Source organism: Micropterus salmoides, unplaced genomic scaffold (genome assembly GCF_014851395.1).
Source record: "Micropterus salmoides isolate LMB-PRFRI ecotype aquatic unplaced genomic scaffold, ASM1485139v1 Ms_hic_scaffold_9, whole genome shotgun sequence".
In the NCBI taxonomy this organism is placed as follows: domain Eukaryota; kingdom Metazoa; phylum Chordata; class Actinopteri; order Centrarchiformes; family Centrarchidae; genus Micropterus; species Micropterus salmoides.
In genome coordinates, this window is record NW_024044681.1 from 30,222,157 (window position 1) to 30,244,033 (window position 21,877).

Here is a 21,877-nt window from a genome sequence, read left to right on the forward strand (position 1 = left end):
TATCCCTCCATCCATCTCCGTACTCCTCTCCACACATCGCTTCCCATTTATCTATGCGCTCGTCTTTACCTCTTGCCATTTTACCCAACACCCACTCCTTCTCCATCTCATGGGCTGCCTGTTCGTGTTAACAACCAGAGCTACATGCACACAGAGAACACTTTGCATTTCCTCTGGACTTCCAATTAGCGTGCATCACTGTGGCAGTCCATAACAAGATGGTCAACTCCTTCCTTTGCCTCGGTTCCCCCGAGTGCGAGTCAGGCTTACAACCTGGAGGTAGAACTTTATGTTCCATCCTATCGAGGACACAAGCTGTCTGATGTTGAATTTTTAATCCGCTCTTTATTGTGGTCTTCATGCTACGCTGGAGACAAAGTCTGACATGTCATACTGTACGCTGGGTCACTTTGTCGCTGTTTTCAGATCAGGCATTAACAGCGCTTTCGGTTATGATGAGAAACAACGAGTTTGAGACAATTCCCACTGCTTTCTCTCCTTAATTAGCCAAACCTTGATTTATTTTAACTGTATATAATGGAAGAAACTTTTCTATAAAAGGTTATATTTAAATTAGGATGATTTACAGAGATCAGAGTTTGAACAATTGTTTTTCAGGCTTTAATTTAGAGTAGTGAGTGTATACCATTCTGCAGTAATTATACACATCCCATCAGGCGCAGCTGTGATTCCCTGTTAGTGTGTGCTGTGTGTGTGTGTTGGTAGTTTTGGGCACATGACAGCCTTGTGGGATTTGCTCTGCTGTGTCACCATTGTTACCATGCCTTAATCTGCTGGGAGGGAGTAAATAGGAGAAGAAGAGGGAGACGGAGTGGTGGTGTTTGGGATTTTAGTGAAATAGAAAGTAAGAAACTCAAAGTACAAGCATGTTGTCAGAAGTGTATTTGGTGGGCAGCTATCACTTCAGAAAGGTCTAGGAACTGTCCCAGACACTGAAGGCAGCAATGTAGTGATGATGTTATTGTCACTGTGCAGTCATCGGCCTGTGTATTTGGTTAATTACACATAATCAACATAAGTTTATGACTTTGCACATTATGTCTGTATTGTTTCTTAGCACTTATCAAATGAGGTGTGAAAATGAATGATTACGAGATAAACATATGTGTGGCTGTGGTGTGACCATTGAGCTTCACATATTTTGCGTGACATGGTTGGCTGTTTCGCTTTTAGAAAGAGTTTTTTAAAATTGTTAGACTTGTTGGAAAGTAGACTTATTTACTTTCTTTCTGAGAGTTAGAAGATTGAAACCACTCTCGTGTCTGTGCACTTAATATGAAGCTAGAGTCAGCTATTAGCCCTACCCTAGCACAAAAACAGCTAGCCAGCCTCTGTCCAAAGGTTTAGAAAAGGTTAAACGCTTGTTTGTTTAATCTCTATGTAAACGAAAGTGTGAAAATGACATGTGACCATTTCTTGGCCCGGTGAATTGACTTCCAGGCTAGCTATTTCCTGCAAGGCAAGGGTCACAGATTGAATAATATGTAAAAATGATGATCATGAGGGAAACAAGCTAAAGGCTAGTTAATCTTATATTGAAAACCTGTTCACAATGTATAGAGAAAATTGATCAAATCATGAAAGGGCTAAAGAACTAAATGCCATCATAATTATTAGACGAACTGAATTTGCCATTTATTTTCAAATAAATCGTCATAAAACAACAGTCAAACTCACCATACATGTGGGCTGTTAGATAATATTTTACATATCCAACAGTCATCAGCATGCAGGAAACTTGCTAGCGTATTAGCTTACTAGCCATAGTGGTATTTTGTCTACTGCCGTTAGTCACGTGACCCTCATCTTGCAGGTCGTAGCGGTCGTTGAGTCTTCCATTCCAGTCTTTGTGCTAAGTTAAGCTACTCGCCTGCTTGCTCTAGCTTTATATTTAGCATACAGTCATGAGACCCATATCGATCTTACCCATCTATCTCTTGGCAAGAAAATGAATTGGCGTGTTTCATGAGATGTCAAAGTATTCCTTTTAAAGTGTCATAGTTTATTTTCTTTGTCTAATGGTGTTGCATCATTATATAATGTTGGACTTTTTATCAGATACCATTATTTGCCTGTACCTGTGAATGCATGATGGCACTGGATTATCATAGGACTGCATGCATTAGTCCACTTACTAAAATATGGATCAGGTCAGTGTAACTGTATGATAATGAATTTTTATCACCAGGGACTGTATACTTGGTCTGTGTACTTTTTTAATGTTGCTATTTTGGTTCTGGCGTTGCTGTGAACAGAAACAGAATACATCATAACTTAACACCTAATGTGCTTTAACACATTTGAAATTCTATGAGAGGCCGGATGTGTACAATAGGAGATGGAATATTAACATTACAACAGGCTCCATCCAGGCTTTGCTATGAGCTCTTCTGAGGGAAAAGGGCATACTCCTTTTATTCACCTGTCATTTCATCATCCTTTTGCTTCCCCACCATCCTTTATCCTATACGTGTGTGTGTGTGTGTGTGTGTGTGTGTGTATTGTGTTAGTAAATTGGTACATCAAGGGCTGCTGAGTTGACCCCCTTCCTCCACTCAGGGGAATAAAAATACACTACCGCTTTTTTGGAGGCTACTGTTAAGTTCCTCCTCAGTACCACTACACTGACCCTGAAACAGCCCATTCACCAGTTCACGAGCTAGAACACATCCGCACATACAGCAGACCTAACTGTGGAAGATGACTCATACCTGGTTGTTAATGGTGTTTGACGACCCAGTCCCACTCTTCCTATAGTGTAGTGAAGTGTAATGTATGCATCCTTTCTCTTCAGCCACTGGAACTGTGTTAATGGCTCAATGTTAAGCGGTGACCACATCCTTAACTCACTGAGTAGTAGTGAGAATGGATGCTGAAAGCCACAGCCACCTAGTTGCCCCAAGAGGCTGAAGTCTTTCTGTTGAGCTCCACTGTTAGGCCACCGTGGACCAAGGCAACGTTTCCTCTGGTACGGCACGGGCCTACAAACTGAAGAAAGAAAGAAAGAAAGAAAGAAAGAAAGAAAATCTACAAATGCTTAAGTAAAGGTGTGGCGCTGAATGCATTCACATCAGTGTAAGCACACAAACACACCCCCCAAACAAAATCACTGGCCCAGACCTCATCCCCCCATCAGTCATCCTCTGCCCCATTTGTCCAGTCAGCAGCATAAGTGGTAGACTCCCAGGCGGCTATTAGTCTTTGTGTAAGTGTATGTGTGTCAATTACAAATAGTTCAACAAAACCCTCTTAGTTCCCCTCTCATCTTTTGCTTTTCTCCCTCTTTTTTGTCTTTCTTCTTGTCTTGATCAAAATTTTCTGAGTGTGTCTCTCACACATACACACAATGTTTATGAGTGTTATTTCATTCTGCTGCAGGGTGAAAGGGTTTTTTGCACATGATCTGATTCCAGAAGCATTTTGGTGGTGCCGTTGTCTCAATTTTCTGTGTCCAGTCCATCTGTTAGCTCTGGATTGTGTATCACATTGGTTGTTCTTTTCTTTGTTGCTTCAGTGGTTTGTGTACATGGGAAATTGTCTTCAGCAGCAGCTTTGTACATTTGTTTGTCCATCTCTCTTCAAAAAGTGTTCAGTTGTTCATAGTTTGCACCAAATTTTGATCGATATATTCTGTTGACGTGTTGGAATATCAGATAGGTAAAAGACTGTTCTCATGCTCCCATGTGTGATTAGGCCTTTGCCCCAGCAGTTTTGTCTGTAACCACTGACCTGAGACTCTTTGACACACAACTTTTTCAGGGCAAGTGGTCTGTCTAGATGGTAGTGAATAAACAGGGGCAGTGTCATAATTAATAAAAATTCCATCTAAAACAACCCTTTACTGGCTAAGATAACCATGTATATTAGATAGTATTCTCCATGGAATAATGGAATTATACATGGCTTTTCTTTGTTTTATACACTGAACAAAATTGTCATGAGCTGAACTCAAAGATCTCTATGTACACAAAAGGCCTATTTCTCTCAAATATTGTTCACAAATCTGTCAAAATCTGTGTTAGTGAGCACTTCTCCTTTGCTGAGATAATCCATCCACCTTACAGGTGTGGCATATCAAGATGCTGATCAGACAGCATGGGTATTGCACAGTGTGCCTGGCCACAATAAAAGGCCATCAATTTTTAAGCTCTTTAACATAACATTAACATTAAACTTACACTGTTCTTTCTTGTGAAAAAAGACGATTTCACCCACCACCACCAAGTTACCCGCAGGTGGCGGGTTGTACTTTCTTCCCTGTGTGACACTCAGTTTCTGTAGTGTCAGCTTCTGTCAATCTTAAGTCCATTGTACAACACCAAGTTAAGGTACAGCGTACAGAGTGTAATCACAGCCTTGGCGAGAAGAGAAACAATGAGAGAATCTCGTTTTATCACATCGCAATAATATCGCAAATGCAATTAATCGTTCAGCCCTACTTTTTATACTTGCATATTTATTTACAGGCTGCTCCGTTGAAAACATACCGAATCTGCATTTGTCTTTAAAAACCATATGCATTTTAGCACATTTTTACCCTAGTTTGCAATTGGTGAAATCATTGAATCACCTACAGGGGCCTTACACAGGAAGCCTTTGAGCTTTCAACTTCTGCCTAAACTGCAGTGCTGTTGCCACCTACATAGCTAGAGTGGCAGACAGACTCTCACTCCTGACTCCTGCCGCCTGCACTGTAACCTTCAGAGAAATAGCCAGATCTCCTGTCTGGCTTGCTCTGATGCCACGTGATGCTAAAGCAACATCAAAGGAAAGCTCGATTATGTAAGAGCCAGAATATGGGCATTTTGGGATGGCAGAGCCGAGGTGGCACGTGCACATGTCAAAACGATTTTCCCTAATCCGAGTCACAGTGAGGAAGGCTTGAATATATGTGCAGCTCTGAGGGAGCATTAAAATAAGTCTATCCTCATTTCTGTACTTCCTGTCAGTGTGTTGCGGAGTACTTGAGTTCACTCCAGCAAGCCATGTTAAAATACCACTGTGTGAGTCAAGATGGGCCATTTACCAATTTGTAAAGGGTCAGTATGTGCTGCATAATCCCTACTTTCTGCTGCCAGTATTTCCCGATAGTAAGATGAAATAACATGTTTCTGGTGAGAAGTAATCAGCTGCCTGTCCTAGTTACATCTAACTAGTGCAGCAAAACATGAATGTAGTGTTGACTCATTGGTCTCACAAAATCTAAATTTGAGCAACAGAGTGCATCCTGTTTGGAGATGATGTGGGGCAAACATGTACACCATGGCTAAAAGTCTAAGGTACCTTTTCAATCAAGGCAAAAATGCTTCCAAACAAATACCTCTCTATCATCTTATTGGAGTAAAAGTCTTTTAAATCACCATCAAGACACATGTAAAAGAAAACTTCATTATGTATTAAAACCATGACTTCTTGCATGGAAAAAAAGTTATCAGTGGCTGATGCTGTTAATAAAGAGAGTACATGGTGTTTGTAATTAGAGCAAATTACAACAGTAGAAATGAAACAGATGCTAACTGTTTCTAGGTTCTGCCTTCACATTTCATCATACAGTGATAGGTTTCCCTGGCTGTCAAACCTTTGGTCTGGTTCCCCTCTGCAACTGTGTATGGAGGATGGATGGAGCCAATTTCACTGCTGGCTAGCTGCACCTTGGTGACTTCAGTCAAGTCCCAGTTCTGTCTCTTGAGTGTTTAATGTTTCTAGTTAGTTGGCTGTCACATGGCCTGCTTCAGCAAACAGAGGCACAGCAAAGTGATTCTGGACAGCTTCCCAGCAGAGAGTCGTTTGATACAACTACGAATTTCTCATTTATTACACCCTGCAAATTCTATTTTGGCCATCCACCTCTGTCTCTCTCTCTCTGTTTGTTTAGCCAATGGCTCTACCCTCAGTGCCAACAGAAACAGGTCCAGATCGATGGGTTCTGAAAGTGTTTCCAAACATGCAATTTGTGGCTTGACAGAAATGAACAGCAAAGGTCCTCTTAAACCTCTGGTTTACTGTGAGGATGCCACGTTTTTATTGTTGGTATCAAGTTCATAATGTTAGTTTATTTTACTTTAGGAGATCAGTGTCATCAAGCAAAATTGATTGAATATAGGGTTGGACAATAAAACAGCGATTTAATTTTCCCCAATAACAATATAACATGTTCAATAGATAGTTTGGTTTAATTTTATTTTTATTTTTAAATCACAAATAAATTGGCACTTAATTTTTCTATTAAGACCTATTTTGTTGTGGAAAAGGGACTGAAAAAAGATTTTACTTAATGTTATCATTATAATTGTTTTGAATGTTCTACCTCAGATTTGTTAGGTGACCAGCAAGTGTTTGTCTTGTTCTGACCTTGAAGAATAGTTTAAAACAACAATTAACCATCTGGTTTCTTGGCAAAAGAAACAAAAATCCGCCTTTAAACTTGAAATAATGATTTAAGATTTATCGTGATATTTATCGGTATGGAATGATATGAAATTTTTTTATCGTGATCACATTTTTGGCAATATCGCCCAGCCCTAATTGTAAACAAAACCATTATGGGGAATCAAACCCCGGATCTCCACGGCTGGAAGATTGTTAATGCTTGATCATACCATTATTAATCAATTAATTGCTGTTAGCACTACTGGCGCTACCACACTGTGGCACAGTCACTCTAAAATAGCCACTGTCCAATGTGCAGTTAGAGTAAGGTTTTGCTATTCAGGAATGAAATAGTGTGTTGTGTAATTGTGCTGTATGTCAAGTCTTGAATCATTGTCTTCTCACTGAACAAGCTCCTCCATTATCCTGATCAATAGACGAAGCTGTTCCTTCCCTTCACTGTACTGTAGCTATAGAAACAGATATTCAAATCTGTTCTCAAACACTCAAACTGAGCGAGAGAAAAAATCTGAGTCAGCCTAAAGCAGTGCTCTTATCTAATACCGTTGTCTCTACTGCCTCTTCCATGGCTCTTCTCTGCTTTGTGATCAAGCATCTTCCTCCCATCAGGCCTGGTAAGGGGTTCGCACTTATGTAATCAGCTTCATGTTCATTTCTCACAGCCAGCCACACAAGAGTTGTGTGATGCTGCGGAGGGAGAGCCAAATGCTCAGTGCATCGACTGTCAGACAGAGAGAGAGAGAGACTGGGCTGGTACTCATGACAAAGTAAACAATTTAACTGATGCTCTTATCCAGCAAGACTTAAAATCCCACCTTTATCAACAGATATACCCAAAAGACATACCGTCCATACTGTACCATAGATATTGTTTAAGGATCATGTCAGGATCCACTTCAGAAGACGCTTTATGTAAAGATGCACCTGTTACATTTTTGTGGCTGTAATAGAGAAGGCCATCCTATTATCACTAAGCCATATCTGTGTATTTGCACACTATTTGGCTAGGTAAAATTCAGATGTCTGGTGTTGTCATTTCCCCACTCAAAGGCCAATAGGATACAAATAAAAAATTTTAAAGTTAAACAAAAAACAACCTGTAACAGCTTGCTTGCACCAAGCAAGCTGTTACTGCTCAGACGTCACTCAAATCATTTTACAGAGATTTTAGTTGTTTAAGTTTGTAATTTCAATTACTTGTTGCAGGCACATCTGGACTAACAATTTCAAAACTATGTAATGCAGCATGAAATGTGCAGCTCTCTTCTGATCACCATACAGCATACAGAGTGTGTTGATAAAGACTGGAACTGTATCATTTAGTTAAAAATATTTTTCAGCCTTTATCAGGAATCATGATTTAAATTCATGAAAATCTAAAGGAAAACTGCAGAAGGTGTTTTAACTGAACATTTCAGTATTTCTAATATGTCTTTGGTCTAAAGGTCTTTACTATGGAAACTAAGACTGTCACAGTTACAGTAACTGTGCCGCTGGAGTGAAGAGGCCGCCCCATTAAGACATTACTTTCTCACCGTTCCGTGTGAGTAAGTCCAGCTGAAAGGGGTGAAGGAGAGATTTGGCAGTAAGTCATAACATTAACTTACTTGCTTGCTCGCCCACATCACTGCTGGGGTTATAGTCCTCTATACTACGGCCGCCTGCGTTTGTTCAATGACAACCTTGTGAATAATAGATGATGCTTTTGGCTCAGCTGAGTGATGTTGTTGTGGCTCTTTCACACACAGCAAATATGATACAGCAAAGGGCTGAACGATTTGCTGTAAAACTGTAATTTTATTGTAGTCATTTTACTGTTTAGTAAGTGATGCTTGACAGTAAAGAGCTACCTTAATGACACGTGACTGGGAACCTATAAATGATGATGCTGACCGATATGCGCTTTAGTAATCCAGCTGTAATACCTCAACATTGCAGCATTAGCTAGATTCTCCTTTCAATGCCAAATATCGTGCCAACTTCACATGGGTGATGCTCTGAAAATCCTTTGTTGTGCTTGATGTTAGAGGGTGTGTCATATGTCTGAGTGTGTTTGTGTTCTGTGGGGACCATGTCCTGAGGGGCTAGTGCTGTGTGTGTGTGTGTGTGTGTGTGTGTGTGTGTGTGTGTGTGTGTGTGTGTGGGGGGGGGGGGGGGGGGGGTGTATGTTACCATCGACAGCAGCCATCCTGTAGGGCTATGGTAACCACCAACCGGCTCTTCCTTTGCCAGCCATGCTCCCCTTCTCCTCAGCCAATCAGCACAGAGTAACACCACCGTTCTGGCCAATGGTGTGGCTGGCGTGTTTACGTGCTCCCAAAAGGCAGGAGCCATGATTAAGCATTCAGGGTAGTCGAGCGAAAGGGAGGAGAGAAAGAAAAAAAGAGGGGAGGAGAGGGGGATACAGGAAAGGGAGATGAGGCCATTAGGAGTTGAGAGGGCTGATGGATGCACTTGAGCAACGACCAGTCACCCATATAGACTCAGGTGAGCAAACACATATAGGTCATATATTGCTTCAGGTTTTCTTAAATGGATCACATTTCTAAATCATGGATTTAAATCTGACTTTATAAATGTTTTGTTGCATGTTTACAACTTATATATATGTATGTATGTGTGTGTATATGTATGTATGTATGTGTGTGTGTATGTATGTATGTGTGTGTGTATGTATGTATGTGTGTGTGTATATATATGTATGTGTGTGTGTATATATATGTATGTGTGTGTGTATATATATATACACATATATGTATGTATGTGTATTTATATGTTTACATGCGTGATTGTGTGTGTGTGTGTCATTAAAAATTAACGGCCCCAGTAAGGGTTGGCCTTCTGCTCTCAGTAGGTTGTCTTTCTGCTAGAGTCAAAACATGAATGTTCATATATAGTCTGGTTGTCTTTTTGACATTACATTGACCCTCAGTGACAGAAGGGAAACATCTAGGCAGGTAGAAAGGTTAAAACATCTTTTGAGAGGTATTTCATGCAAGGCGGTGGGACTATATCAGGAGGGATATTTGGGATAGTATGGGGGGAGGGGTGTAAAATCAGGGGATGCTTAAGTTAGCTTTTAACCTACAGTATAATGGATTGGTTGAAAACTCACAGTGATAGGAAGCTGTAGCAGAGAGATACATGCCTGTTATCCTTCCCCTATAAATGTAAGAGTACTTGATTAACATGAAGTTTATTTATTCATGTTTGCCTACTGCTGTTTTTTGTGGTATATTCTACCTCTCTATGATTTAAATTGGATACTGGCACCATTACGGACTATGATTTTATTCACCACTTAACTGTGACCTTTTTGCAGAAGGACCAAACTCTAAATCAATGGAGTGATATCCACAAGGTCTCTCTCCCGTCTGTGTTTGTGTGTGTGTGCTGACACACATTGTGTCTCAGAGTGCTTTCTATGTTTATCAGGCATCATGCTGCATTCCCTCTTACTCTCTTATCTTTTCTGTCACGCTTTCCAAGGTCTCGTTCAATAGAAATATTCTTAAACAAACACTGAGGCCAGCCGCATCGTCTGTAAAATCTGTTTGCATTCATGCACGTCTGTGCATAAATGGGAAAGCAGGATGGTTGGTGACACGTCAAACACCTTTTTACTGCTCAGCAGTAACAGTTAATGTCTGGAGAGCAAAGCATTGCTGCACGACCCTGGGAGAGTCAGAGAAATCTGCAGAGACCTGTTTCCTATTGGAATAACACTTTCTTTTCTGAAAAGTCATATTTACATTTAGTTGTTGTTTTCATTTATCCCTTATGCAGCTGTTTCCCTTTATACCTGCATACCTGCCATTAGTGCTTTTTAGGGACAGAGGAGTTGCTCTTTTTGTCTGAATAGTTACGTTTAGTCTCCACTTTTGATCTAGTCTCATATACAACTAAATACCTACTGCCATAATTTAACACTGATTAAAAGTGTGCACTTATTCCAATTTTGTATTCAGAAAGATTTTATTTCACAAGCTGGCACTAAAGTGACTAAACCAGCAGCCTCTGGTTTTAAAAGCAGTAACTGTTGCTGGCCCTGGAGGTTTTTAAAGCTTGAAAGTAAAAAGAAGTATATAAAAATATCTGGCTTGGTATGGTGCAATCATGTGCAATAGTTTTCAGACCCGTATGGTTGATATGCACTTGCTTATGTAGCAGGATGTTAGAGGATTTCTATTTTAACACAAGTGACCACAATGACATTATTTTCAAAATAATACCAGCTCTTTGACAACAGACAGCATAAACACTTTTTTCATAACAGTGTGTGACGACTATTCTCTAAATGCCAACAAATATCTCTGGAATTTAAAATTTCAAAATATTCCCTCAATCTGCTCAAATAAATTACAGAATGTCCTTGTAAGTAGTTATATCCAGCAAAAAGTTTTATGTATTCTCACTTGGTGTGTTAAACCCACACACTACCAGTCTCTTGTTTGCCTAATTAGTTTCCAGATTATTCTCTTCTTTCTTCTTCGCCACAAACATTGTCATCGATTTTTGTGCTCACTTCGACTCCGCAGGAGCGGGGTCTTTTCCTTTGATATCAAAACTTGCTCTTTTCTGCCTTTCATTTCTGTTAATGCTGTTGCAGCACACCTCTACTCAGGGAGTCCTCTTCTATCTGACACACCTAAGTGCATCAGACTCACTGCCTCTAATCTGCATCATATTCATCTAATTGGGCAGGGGAGTGAAATAAATAGACACTACAATCACTGCCAGGGTTGCCCCTAGGGCTATCGACAGCCGCTTGCATTTTAATAGCTTCACTCGCAGCACTTTTGTTTCACTGCACGGTTTGATACACTTTCCATTAGCACATGCCCACGAACGATTGCAGAGGGTACAGCTGCACACTGAGGTGTAGGTGCCCACACAGTAGAGCTGCAGTACAGTACATTGCTTTGCTGAACGTGGGTGTGTGTTGGCAGTGAATAGCTGTACAGTACACTTGGAGGATTGATTTCCTCGTACCTGCTTACAAACACAGGGAGGGAGGTGCAAGGTGGGAAGTGGGAGATACAGTGGATTAGATTAGTAAGGGTTTTGTAGACGTTTGTGTCTTTTTGTGTGTGTGCATCAGTGTGTCTGCACTTGAATGTGACCTCTTGTGTATGTGTGCAGACAGACACTGCTTCGGGCCCCGTGTACGACAGTGGTTGTCCTAATCTATGGAAGCAGTGGTTTGTATCCAACAAGTCTGAGCCTTGGGGATTCAAGCCAGCTAATTACAATGTATAGTGGCTGGCTGCCATGGTAACATCGGTTGGTTGGGTTTGGGGGGCCGCTGGCATGGGGGGTGACGGCAATTCATGCATGTGGCTCTGAGGCGGAGGGGGTTCTTATCTCTTGCTGCCTTCAGGCATATGGCACATGAAGATATGCAGATGTAGCTGTATTTGTCATTCATTTGAGGTCTAAAGAGAATATTGCCTTTCATCGGACTCTTCTCCGGCAGTGGAGTGCTCTGGATGTGTGCTCACAGGTCGTGGAGTGGATAATGGGCACACACATCTTCATTATCATCATCTCAGTACATTTGTAGTGGAATGCATACACAGAGTAAAAGTCTGATCACTCTGCCTCTGTTAGATGTTGCATGCTGTCATCGTCCATTGAAGCATCAGGCTTTGGATCCATCTCTTCCTTTTTTCCTCTCTGTCTGTGGTTCCTTTTGTCTTTCTTTCTCTATCCAGTAACTAATGTGTAGGAGTCCTGCAGTGTATTGACATTTTTAAAGTGTTCTTAGCCTTTAAAGCTCTTTCCTGAGCACCGTAGTTAGCTCTTTCTGAGGAGCCAACCCATTATCATCTTGATCGAGCTGGACGAGGGAAAGGGGGAACAAAGACCCCTGCTTAACTGGATGACTCACAGACTTTCAGACCGCAGCTGCTCACAGCTCTCGACACTGGCTTAGTTAGCATCATTTAGCATTACTGTAACATCAAGCCAGTTGAAAGTAGAGTTGGGGGTGGGGGCGTCCTATTTGTTGAAACAGAAAATGCGCTCACTGACGTTTAATAGTTCAATTTTGGGTCTGAATCACTAGAACGGCCACAGTTGTCCTTTCCTCTCAGGTAGTCATATAATATGCAGATTCTCTCTATGCAATAGAACGAGATTAAGCTCAACAAAGATTATCAACAAAGATAATTTATTTCGTTATTTCAACAATGGATGCATGCCTTTGGAAGTAAATTAGTATAAGTGAAGTAAAAACACACTCTTTTGTGAAATAGGATTACACATTGAATTATTCCCAGAAGTGATCTGACTTCTTTCAGTGGAATTGTACAGGCCAATCACACTTGTCCTGATAAGTATCAGAATGTGTCAAAGTTGACCATGACGCATTCACACCTCACCATGCCACAGCATCCACACATAAACTTGGTAACCTGTATTTACTGCTATTCCTGCCTGGCACATCCTGTGACATGCATGTGAAATCCTTGTAAATTCATGTGAAATTCATGTTGTTTTTAGAGTATTAAGCTCTAAACATTTTCAGCTTGTGTCCAGTGTTGCTTACGTCTCTCAGTAGAGTAGTAAATGCAGCCTGTAGTGGATGGCTGGTTCCAGTGAAACCCATAAGGGAACATGTTTTATTAAAATACTCTTTGCTTAGTTAATTAGATGTGTTTTTAAATGTAGCAGTGAACTTTAGTGGTTTAGAAACCATCATCTTAAATCCCCCCTTGACTATTCCTTGTATAAGACTCTATTCCTTGTATAAGACTCTGCTGTGCTGTAGTCGACTATTGAACAAACATCTCTTAACAGTATACTTCACCAATATCTCAACTACCTCTGAGGTATTGCTGAGCTTCCTTGTCAAATAAAAATTCAATTTAAGCCTCAAACAACAGGCTAGATTTGAATCTGTGATTGTGATTATAAACCTCTGCTGTCTGTTTCTGTGTGCACATGTGGCCGTGTTTTCACTGACATCTAATGCAGTTGTATGAGGATCTGTGTGTGTGTGTGTGTGTGTGTGTGCGTGTGTGTGTGTGCATAAGGATGAAGGTGGGTGTGTCTGCCAATTAATCACTACATAAGCTGGATCGATCACAGTTGAGCCGGTCCTGGAGGAAGCAGCGTGCATTAAAGAACACAATCTGTTGCTCCACATCTGCACATCTGCCTCTTTGGCCAGCGGCTGGTTGTTGTGAGCGTTTACCTTTTGTCTCAGGACAGGTTTTTGTTTTTTTACAGATCTTTTTTTGAGGAGAAAGAACTCCGAGCATCTGATGATGATGATTATTGAGTTTGTTCATGCTTCAAAATGCTATTAAGAGCTATTGAAGCAGCATTTCCTGTGCAATAATTTTATTCTTTTTATTCTGTCCTTACAGCTTGTAGCTGTGGTAGGCAACATTGGAGAAGCAGCAAGAGACAGCTAAATTTTCCTACTCCAGCTTTAAGAGCAGCTTAAACTGCGGTTCAACCTGCTGGACAATATTGAGTAATTTGTATAAAATGTAACAAATGTAATGTATTTTTATATTTAATGTTGTCAAACTCCAAATACGTCTATACACTCACCAAGCTCCCCTCTTCATTTTATAGCTTTTTATTTGAAGCATCTGTATTTGATGGAATTAAATTGGCTTCCAGCGATATATTTGCTAGTTCTGTCCTCAGAGTCTCATGTCATGTTGCTGCTTGGAAAATACTTTATGTTGATGAGTGGAGTAACAGGCCCAGGCTGTAAAGATAGACCTTCATAAAGGCTTTTAATTTCCCCAGTGTCGCCTCCTGATTGATGACCGCAGGACAGGGAGGTGTAAAAGCTTACATGTACACCGTCAACATATACACACACACACACACACACAATGACCACACATCTGTCAAACCACTGATGTGCTGTCTAAGTGTCATGGCTCCACAGGGCCAGGAAGACTAGTAGCTGAGCAGAAGACTACAGGAGGCAGCACTCTGTCTTTTTGTTTTCCTTTCCTCTCTCTGTCTTTTATCTGGTCTTCGGAGAATTGGAACTGTTATGGTTGAGCTCACTTACATCTTTTGAGGGCAGCACTGAAGACACAGAGGAATATCTTGTCAACCACCCAGAACACACACACACACACACACACACACACCCCATATATACAGTAAAGACAGCTGAATAATAAACATGTACAGACATGTCGAGACTCTCTCATAACATACTTTCTCATTTTAATTACCTCCCCAAAGAAACTTGGAGGTGCACAACAGCCCTTGCTCATAAACGCATATCTCTACTGTAAAAATTTATGTGTTGTACTTGTGTGTGTGTGTGCGTCCGCTCACTCAGTTCAGCCATGCACTTTTTACAGAGGAAGTTTGCAGGGCTGCTTCTTGGTGCCCACACAGTGTTAGCTGGCTGCAGGGCATGATGTAATCCCTCTCCTCCATAGAAGAAATTGCTGAGCAAGGCAGCACAACTCCCCAATTGAATTCTCACACTGCAGCAGCTACTTTTCCTTCCCCTGATTTTATTAGTTTGCAACTTTTGTGTTTGCAACAGCCGGTCCACTCTCCTATAGATGGACAATCGAGAGAGCTGGGAGGATGCCAATATTCAGGAGCTCCTCTGGAGGCTTTTTTTTTTTTATTGTCCCAAGGAGTCTCAGCACCTTGTCTCATTTTTGCATTTTTTCATCAGCAGAAATGAATGACAGATCTACTACAGCTGCATATCTTCATGTGTCATATGCGCACTAGTCCACTATAGTAAATAAATGGTTAAGTGTGGGCTGACATTTTGGCAGCTTCTCTAATCACTGGATTACTGCCACACTGAGATTACTAATATTTTTGATACTGATACTGTTGATTTTCTTCTATTTTCTCACTGTGTTTCTGTACTTGAGAGTATAACTAGATATTTTGAAAATGTGTTTTCTGGAGGAAATCATGCCACAGAATCAAAAGTCTAACAAAAGTGGGGTAAAAGGTTTTTTTTTGACGTTTCGCCTCTCATTCAAAAGGCTTCTTCAGTTCTGACTGACTGGCAGGGAATCCCAGCTATTTAACCTCTGTGGGGTCGTTGTCAAGGTGATGGATACCACTTGGTTGGTTAGTGCTCCCGGCTGCTAGAGTGACTGGAGGACAAGCACAAACGACCGCCGTTGGCACTGCCACATGAGGCCAATTGTGAGAGTTTGTTCAATCTTCTGTAAGTGAGGAAAGGACAGCATTGTAGGTGGGAGATTAGTGGCGTCACCAACCTCCTCAGTTAAGAGATGGTTTCTTTACTCTGGTGTAAATGGCTTCTTATACTCCTTTCAAACCATCTGTCCTCCCTATCCAAAATATGTACATTGTTCTCGATAGAGTGTCCCTTATCCTTCAAATGTAGGCTAAGTAAACTGCTGAGTCTTGAACTGAGGAGTTAGCCCTTCTGTGTTAAGCCTTGTGTTTGTGTAGTGGTTTTGTTTCCTCAATATATAGGTCTGTGCTTTCCTCGCTGTATTGGACAGCATACACTAGATTGCTTTTCCAGTTTCTGTCTAAAGGTGTTCTTGGGTTTAAAAAACACAGGGATGTGGTGTTTGTTGAAAATCCTCTGATTCTCCGGACACGTATTGAATCACGATGTTGTTGCGTTAGCTGTTCTTTTTCTCGTTACCTCTAGTGTTTGTGTTCTTCCTGGATCTTGTGGCTGTTTTCACAAAGATCCAGTTTGGCTGTCCACAAGCTGTCAGGGCTTCCTACAGGTGTTTCTGTTCCATCTCCTCGACTTGGGCACTTTGTGGTATGTTGTCAGCTCGGTGGTTCAGCGTTCTGATGACTCCTTGCTTACACTCCAGGGGGTGGTGAGAGTCACACCCACAGAGGTTAAAAAGCTAGGACTCCCTGTCAATCAGTCAGAACAGAAGAAACCTCTTGGATGAGAGGCAAAACGTCTTCCAGTATCTTCAGCCAATTCCATCTGCTCTTGATTTAACCCTCCTTCGAAAACTATGACCTGGATAAATCTTTACAAACATAGTCATGTAACATTACTATAGCTACAACAGTTAGGCTTTATTAATTAGCCAATTGACAGTATTGGCCATTATTTGGATGATTGGTCAGGTGTTTGAGGTTTTTTTTAACTAATGTGCCAAAAATGTGAGGATTCGCTGCATTTCTCTCTTTTTTTATTTGAAGATTTAAAACAAATTAATTAATTATTAAACAAATTAATAGAGAAAATAATTAGCAGAGGACAGATGTTCATATTAGTGCTGACTCATCTATCAACACAGATTGTCACACCACATATACACAATCTGCTGCCACTGTTGCTTTGTCCACACCCTCACAGAATACTTAAAACTGCTGCTTCTACATTATGCATTAGAGTTAATTCAGAAGTAGGCAATGAGAAAATGAGTTTATCTCAACATGCAGGTACAGTAGCCGTGCAGAGGGCAGCTGTATTTGCATACCAACATATGCTTGGTGTTTTTGACGTTTCCACATACTGGAATGGTTTGCAGTCGATGTAAATTGCTTTTATTATTTATTCTCAGACAGTTTTGTATGTGTCTGCCCATGTGTATACACCTGTGTGTCCCTGATGCTGTATTTGTTTTGTGTGGTGATGGAACAGTGGATAAGACATATATGTCTTTGGTGTGAGAGACCCGGGTTCAATTCCGCGCTGTGACACATTGTGTCGCTGAGCAAGACACTTAACCCCTAGTTGCTCCAGAGGCGTGCAACCTCTGACATACATAGCAATTGTAATTTGCTTTGGATAAAAACGTCAGCTAAATTAATAAATGTAAATGTCATAGCTCTGTTACTCCCGAATAGCCCAGTGGACACTGGCTGTGTGAAGTAAGCCCTAGCAGGTTTCTGTAGTCCCGCTCACCCATCACATCACTGCCCATACCGCTTACCTCCGCTTAGGCACACATGCACACACAACTCGCTCTTCAAAAGAAACCCTCTTATGTCTGGGCAGAAAGGACAGGTTACAGAAGGGGCCATTTTCGTTGACTTTGGTTTTGCTTCAACTGAATGCTCGGTGTAGTTAAACAGCTGGAGACTGTCCCGCTCGCCATAGCGGCTCTAAGCAGGGGTCTATGTGTGTGATGTCGCCTGGCAGTGGAGCTGTCTCTCAGCTGCCCAGTGTGGGTGTGAGGAGGCGTTGAGCACAGGAGAGGTCACAATTTTTCTGTTTTTCATCTTTCATTCTCTCATAGTCTTGCTGCGCAGCTATCTTCCTGGTGAGGGACCAGCAGGCGCGCGGTAGGAAATGAATATTATGTTCTAAATAGGTTAACACTTTGCATAGCTGACACTGCCACTGGAATTTCAATGCTAAGCTGAGTCTTCTCATGTCAGCATCCCACCCATGCGCCATTTTATCACTTAACCCCAGAAGAATTAGAGAAACCTCCTCAGAGGCAGAGCACTGTAAAACACTTTTAGATTTTTAGATCTTTACCCAGTCTGTGTTTTATTGCGGATGTTCCCCTCTATTCATTGTTGAGCAGCAGTAACAGGCATGCAGGCTGTGGCCACGTGACAGAAGAACAAAACAGTGTGAGCTGTGTTCACAGCGATGGGTTTCTTCTTTTGTATGTGCTTCATAATCAGTGTGTGCTTAGCTGGAAGAGAGTGATCCATATTACCCCTGCAGAGGTTTGTTTAGTGTGGAGAGGTGGGTGAATATGGGAGTTTCAAACAACCTAGCAAGCAATTTTCTCTCTCTGTGTGGAGCCTTCAGCTAATTTATGACTCAGGCTGTTCAGTTTTAAAAGTTTCTCTTGACCTCTGGTACAAATAGTGCAGCTCTTTCAGGAACATCGGCCACCTCCCGAAGTGATCAAACAGCTTATTGGCAAGCAGAAAGTATTTGCACCAACCTGGCCAGTTGTCATGGCAGCTTTGTCCTTGCCATGGAAACGAGGGCCGGTTATTGAGAGTGACAGGCGGATTTAGAGCTGTCCGTCAGGAGAGGTTAACGGTGAGAGTGATGTGAGCTGACACTGAGTGGAGGTCACTGGGTGGGTGTGTGGGTGGCTGGGTAGCAGGGATGGGGTTGCAGATTTAACTTGTTGGTTATGCAACAATATTTGGACTTTATTACACAGCAGGCATAACGCATGATCTCTACTGCCGTGCACAACACAGCAGTGATTGGAAAAAATTGATGCATCCCTGTGATCCATTGTTACTCTGCTGCCAGCTGTCAGTGTTGAAAATCAGATCGTAGGGTTCTTGTGTAATGATGAAATGCTCTTCATCAAAGGTTCTGTGGTGTGTAAACACGAGGCTGCCATTCAGCCCTTCACCTCTGAGCTCTTTAAAGGATCACATAGGAAATTTTTAATGAACATTTTTTAATGTTAATTTTCATTTCCATTTAAGAACTTTATTGTTCAGCAGCCGACACTCTAATGTCACATATCAGAGCCTCCTTGAATGCATCAGGGAAGAATGCTTTAAGGTGTCATGTGGACATGGCTTCAGAGATTGAGGACCAATAATCTTCAAAAAGCTGACTTTGTTTAATACGCAGGCATCTATATTATTGCTCTGTACTGTGAGGAGAACATTGGCAGCATTTTGGCATTTTTATTATGTTTCTGATTTGTTTAATTGCATTCACTCCTTTGATCCATTTGTAATAAATTTTCTTCCACCACATGTGGAACTAGTTGCTCTGAAACTGCTGAGGTAGTTTTTTACTCACAAGGCAGATTTAAACACTCACATAGACAGAGCAGTCGCTAAAGTGAGCAATTCTGCAATTGCAGATCAGAGTGGTGTGTGTGTGTGTGTGTGTGTGTGTGTGTGTGTGTGTGTTCCCCATTTGAAAGGTTTTCCGGTACAATCCAGTCCTTATTAACTGGAGCCTCATTGATCCAACCCCATCAACGCACACCAAAGCCTATGAGTAAATGTGTAGAGTACTGTATGTATCTGGTGTGTTTCACTTTCACTTTTTAAAAAATATGGACAATGATAATTTTATACAAAAAAAGCCAGCAACATTTTATTGAATAACTGTTCACATAATGTTTTACCTTGAAGAGAACTGAGATTCAGTGGGAAAGGGTAGTGGATCTTAAATTAGTCCACTGAGACAAAAAAAAAAAAGACAAAACTCTGATACTACGGGGGGACACAGTCATAGCACCTATGCAATATGGTGCATCAGACGTAGGTTCGAACCATCCTGAACACTGAATCTCCATTTTAATCAAAGCTTTTTCTTTAAAGCTTTCTGCAGGCAGTTCTGCCTCTGTCTGCGCATGCAGGATATGAACAAGTGGTCTTCCCCATAACCCTGTGGTCTCCACCGGTGGCATATTCATCCAACCTCTCAGTTCAGCTAATGGTGCAGTAATGGCCATCAGCTTAGCTCGGCAGTTTAGTGGCACTGAAGGAATATGTTTTATTTACAAGGGTGGCTCAACTTTGTGTCCATTTGTCAGACATTGAACCCTTGTATGTTCATACGTGATGACCTTTCAATAAAGAGACTGAGTTCTATTGACCTCTGAAACTACATCTACAGTGCAGCTCTCTACTCCCACTGACATAAATGATGCTCACATTTTCACAATAGAGATCTGTTGTATCCAGTGGCTTCGGAGCGCCTTATATCTAGAGATTCTTTGGTCTGGCAATGTTGTGCCTGATTGACAATGCTCATCTAATTTTTAATAGTATTCAATTTCCATTTACAATTGAGTCTGTGATTGTATGATGTACCTGGTTCCCTATTTGATAAGCCAAGGGGCCCTGGAAAAACCCTCAGTACCTATTCAAATAGTCCTGTGAATAGTAATAAACAAAATGCTTGCTGGATTCATAGAAGAGTCTGTGTTACCTTGCAACAACATGATTTGAATAATTTCCGCTTTTCCCCAGGCTGCTTTGCTCCTGCAGCTCGTGGGGGGGTGGTTAGGAGTTGACTGAGGGGTGCGCGCGTGCCGTCGATATTCACTACCAGCTATATACAGCATGCTAGCCTCGAAAACCCAGCTGCATTCTAACATTAACTTAGCTCTCCTTATTAGCTAGGCCCCTTACATGCTTGCTAATAACTTTTTTTTAAGCTGGGCTACAGCGCTCTGCAATCAAATATGAGTTTAAATAGGCCTAGTAAAAAAAATATTGAATCGAAAATCAATATGTGTCGGTCAGCTTTGATATTGTGGCGGGCCGCCACAAATAAATGAATGTATGGGGAAACACTGCAGATGTGCCCTAACTTTGCCAAGTGCCAAAGATTAGAGCACACCGGACAATTTCATACTTTCTAAATGGCAAACACTTGTCCTGTCTATGCATGAGGTGGGGGCTAATGCGCCCCAGACTCCCTTTTATTTTACTACTTGTTATTATTAGCCCCCTCTTTGGCAAAAGTAATGCATGAAGTTATTTCTTTATTCCTTTCTTTGTATAAAAATATGGTGTCAGCAGATTGTCTTTGTTTATTAGCACATTCTTAAAACAACCTCAAGCTTAATTTAAAAGCTGATACTAGCTAAATAGGAGGCATTGTGTAATTTTGCGATTCATAATCTGAATAATCAATAGATTTGTCGACTATCAAGATAGTCATTAGTTGTAGCCCCAGCTGGGAAGTGACGTGCCAAAATTTCGTGGACAAAGGCACACAGGGGATGTACTTAAAGAATTTCATAGCTTTTAGTCACTGCCCTTTTTGTGCTTTGGAGTGTGTTGCTTCCTCCTAGGCTGTGGGTGGTGTTGAAAACAGCATTGTTGCCTTTATTTGAATGAGTGCTATCTGAACGGTTCATAACAGTAGAAGTGTTCAACAGGTGAACAGCACCAAACTTGCTCTCGTATTTTCATCTCACTTCTTTGGCAGTACGGTTGAGTAAGCTTCTCAGTTATTGAATTGGAGTCGAAGAACTGGGACCGGCGGGACTTAAGTTGTGACACAATATTTGCCCGACCGCCTTGGTGACATGGAGGACTGCCAGTGAAGGTGTTTAGGTCAGACAACACGCACACTCATGGCTTTCTACTTTAAGGCTGTGTGTGTCATCCGTACTTTCCTCTCCAGCGATGGTAAGTCTGGGCGCCCTGCGTTCCACTGTAGTTACTCCACTGGTCTGTGGATGTGTATGTGAGCATGTGGGTCGATCTTGACAGGTTGACTTTGCTGTAGTGATGTGCCAGACTGAGGCTGTACTGAGTAATAGGATCTTCCTCCTCTGCAAATCAATCCTTTTTACCTGGTGGTATCTCATGTTAAATCACAGGTCATGTTGAGCTTGTCCCCGCTTTCACCCTGTAAAGTGTGTGTGTGTGTGTGTGTGTGTGTGTGTGTGTGTTTAGGGAATGCTCTATTGAACAGTAATAACATGTTAGAGCTGGAGAATGCTCTCAACAGAAAAAGTCCCTCTCCATGGACTGACACTGCAGCATTGATTTTTCTGTTTGTCACACATTGGGATTGTCAGGGTGCATTAGCTGACTG

The 21,877-nt window shown here is 41.4% G+C and overlaps 1 protein-coding gene across 3 annotated transcripts in view; it reads left to right on the top strand.

Moving 5' to 3' along the window:
• The window catches only part of abr (ABR activator of RhoGEF and GTPase), a 124,830-nt gene that overhangs the window by 21,475 nt on the left and 81,478 nt on the right, over positions 1-21,877 (top strand). Inside the window, exon 1 of one of the 3 annotated variants that reach the window (XM_038708305.1) lies at positions 21,118-21,465. The exons of the other annotated variants lie outside the window; for them this stretch is intronic. Within the exon in view, the coding sequence (XP_038564233.1) occupies positions 21,411-21,465 (55 nt within the window). The 5' untranslated portion in view covers positions 21,118-21,410. Of the gene's footprint in view, positions 1-21,117; positions 21,466-21,877 lie in introns of those variants that run through there. 3 annotated transcript variants of the gene reach the window in all.